We start from the raw sequence: 2500 nt of genomic DNA on the forward strand, positions 1-2500 counted from the left end.
CATCATAAACACAATATCAGAAACTTTATATTTAGTGTGTTTGGACACACGGGACAGCTGACACACCGACCTGAGCCACGGAGGGAGACAGAGAAGAGGCGGCCATCATGCCGAAGGGGTGCGCGCCTCCCTCTCCTCCCCTCAGCCCGGAGATCTTAAAGATGGCGCTGGGCTTCTCATTGGTGATGAAGCCGAGCAGCTGCCACACCGGGCCGCCGCTGGCAGGGTCCGGGAAGGAGAAGTAGACGGCGCCGCCGGTACCGGCGGGGAACGGCACCGTGCCCAGCATGAACACCACCACGTGGTTCACGCTCTCGTAGTCCGGCAGGTTGAACACAAACTTGTCCGGAGACACCTGAACCGCGTCGGTCTGCACCAACCGGCCGGCAACCAGACACCCGAACATCTCCGCTGGCAGCGAGCGAGGAAGTGACCACTTAGCTTTCTTCTGTCTAAGAGAATATAAGATGAGATGAGATAAGATGAGAAGATATATGATGAGATAAGATGAGTTATGATGAGATAAGATGAGAAGATATATGATGAGATAAGATGAGATATGATGAGATAAGATGAGAAGATATATGATGAGATAAGATGAAATAAGATGAGATAAGATGAGATAAGATGAGATAAGATGAGATATGATGAGATATGATGAGATCAGATAAGATGAGATAGACTTTATTAATCCTACACTGGGGAAATTCCTGTACTACAACAGCTCAAAAGAAAACATTTTACACATATCAGAATAACACAAATACACATTAAAGATACTGTTAGTACCCCCAAAAAGGGAGAATGAACGTGTGTGCATGAGCAGTGACTGACATGCAGTTAGACCCCCGGCCTTGATTGGTGCATCTGAACAGGGAGCTGGGAATTTTTGCAAATCACACTACAGGCTGTAGGTGGAGCCTGCTTCATGTAGTTCTACTAGAACATAGGGTCAGTTTCAGCTAATATGACAGAAAGGGAGTTTTATAAGTCTTACCTACAGACATAGGAGAAAAAGTATAAGAAATAGAAAAAATAGAATTGGTTATAATAATAATAGTAATAAAAACAAGCGTATTTACACAATAAACACCCTTATATAAACAGACAGTATATAAACAGATATACGGATGAGCAAAGTGCAGATGAATAGATCTTGTTGATGTATATCAATGTTTGTACTTCTTTCTTTCTGATACTTAGTCATGCTGAAAATTTTAATTTTTAAATAAAAGAGGAAAAAAAAGTATATTTTAAACTTGTGGAAAGTGTAGTCCCCCCAAAAAAAAAAAACAACCTCTTACTAAATGTGATTTTATGTTAAATGTACCTCTTTTTTCTTAATTTTTTTAATGTATCTGTTTTTTGGGGAGAGTTATTTCGTGTGTATATACATATTTTTGTAAAAATTATATTAAATGTTATGTGCTCAAAAAATAATAATAATAATATATATATATATATATAAAACTAATATTCTCACCCAGGAAACGCGTGGTCGTTCCGTGTATTTTAATCCAAATCGCGATATTTTTCCGCCGTAGCTGTATCCCCTCTGGCCTCAACTGACAGCTAACAGTCAGCCGTTAGCCAGCCAGCCGTAGCTGTATCCCCTCTAGCCTCAACTGACAGCTCCGTCAGCCGTTAGCCGTTAGCCTCGCTGTTAGCCAGCCCGCTTGAATGTAAACAGTTAGCTTTAGCTTCAGTGTAGCAGCCTCCGAAGAACTCGGCGGAACTTGTGTAAAAGTAACAGGTAAAAGAGGCTCGTCTCCAGCTGCGGGTGGTATTGTTCATGAAGGCAGGTCTGTAACGGACCGGTAGAAACTTCTAGAAGAACAGCACGTTGTGGTTCCGACTCCGCTGCTCGACTATCAAATGTTCGTCGTACTGCCCTGTATTGTAGTCAGCCTATTAAAAGGGAAATAGTTGCCCTTTTTTAAGACTGACAGGCGCATGTTGCCCGATTTCGCTCTAAGTATAGCCTGCGTTTAGCCCATCTGGCGAAATAGCATTACCCTTTGAATTGTCCAGGGAAAGCAAACCGTTTTTGTTTACTGTTATAATGACATTTTTAGGTAGGTAAATCTGCACGTAGCATTGATAGTCTGCCTGGGAGACAAACTTCAGGGACAAAGTAAGTTTGTTGTTGGCTGTGTAGCCGATCGATGATTCGTTCATCAGCCAGCAAGCACAACCGGAAGTGAGAATCATAAAGAATAAAAGCAAACCATCTTTAAAGTGGCAATACAATTTCACACAATTGGGAATATAATAATAATAATAATAATAATAATAATAATAATAATAATAAAAAGACGTTGGTATGTCTTTTTAAAGTCTGTATTTCAAGTAATAATAAAACCGTTTATGTTTTGCACATCTAAAGAAAATATTTAATTATTGAATTATTTTAACAGAGTCAGTTTTGCAATTAATATAAGATAATCTGTATTTATCCAGAGGTTTTGTGTGTTGGGGGCCCATAACTTTGGGTTCAACA

General features: G+C 40.1%; 1 protein-coding gene across 2 annotated transcripts in view; it reads right to left on the reverse strand.

Annotated features, from left to right (window-relative positions):
• The window catches only part of hikeshi (heat shock protein nuclear import factor hikeshi), a 5318-nt gene extending 3421 nt beyond the window's left edge, over window positions 1–1897 (reverse strand). The window contains exons 1-2 of one of the 2 annotated variants that reach the window (XM_028565829.1): window positions 1484–1897; window positions 71–448 (exon numbers count right to left, since the gene is read on the reverse strand). In XM_028565829.1, the coding sequence (XP_028421630.1) occupies window positions 71–406 (336 nt within the window). In that variant the 5' untranslated portion in view covers window positions 407–448; window positions 1484–1897. Of the gene's footprint in view, window positions 1–70; window positions 453–1483 lie in introns of both variants that reach the window. The other variant, XM_028565828.1, reaches the window with a different exon arrangement.
• Between the last annotated feature and the right edge of the window lie 603 nt (window positions 1898–2500).

Source organism: Perca flavescens, chromosome 20 (genome assembly GCF_004354835.1).
Source record: "Perca flavescens isolate YP-PL-M2 chromosome 20, PFLA_1.0, whole genome shotgun sequence".
Taxonomy (NCBI): domain Eukaryota; kingdom Metazoa; phylum Chordata; class Actinopteri; order Perciformes; family Percidae; genus Perca; species Perca flavescens.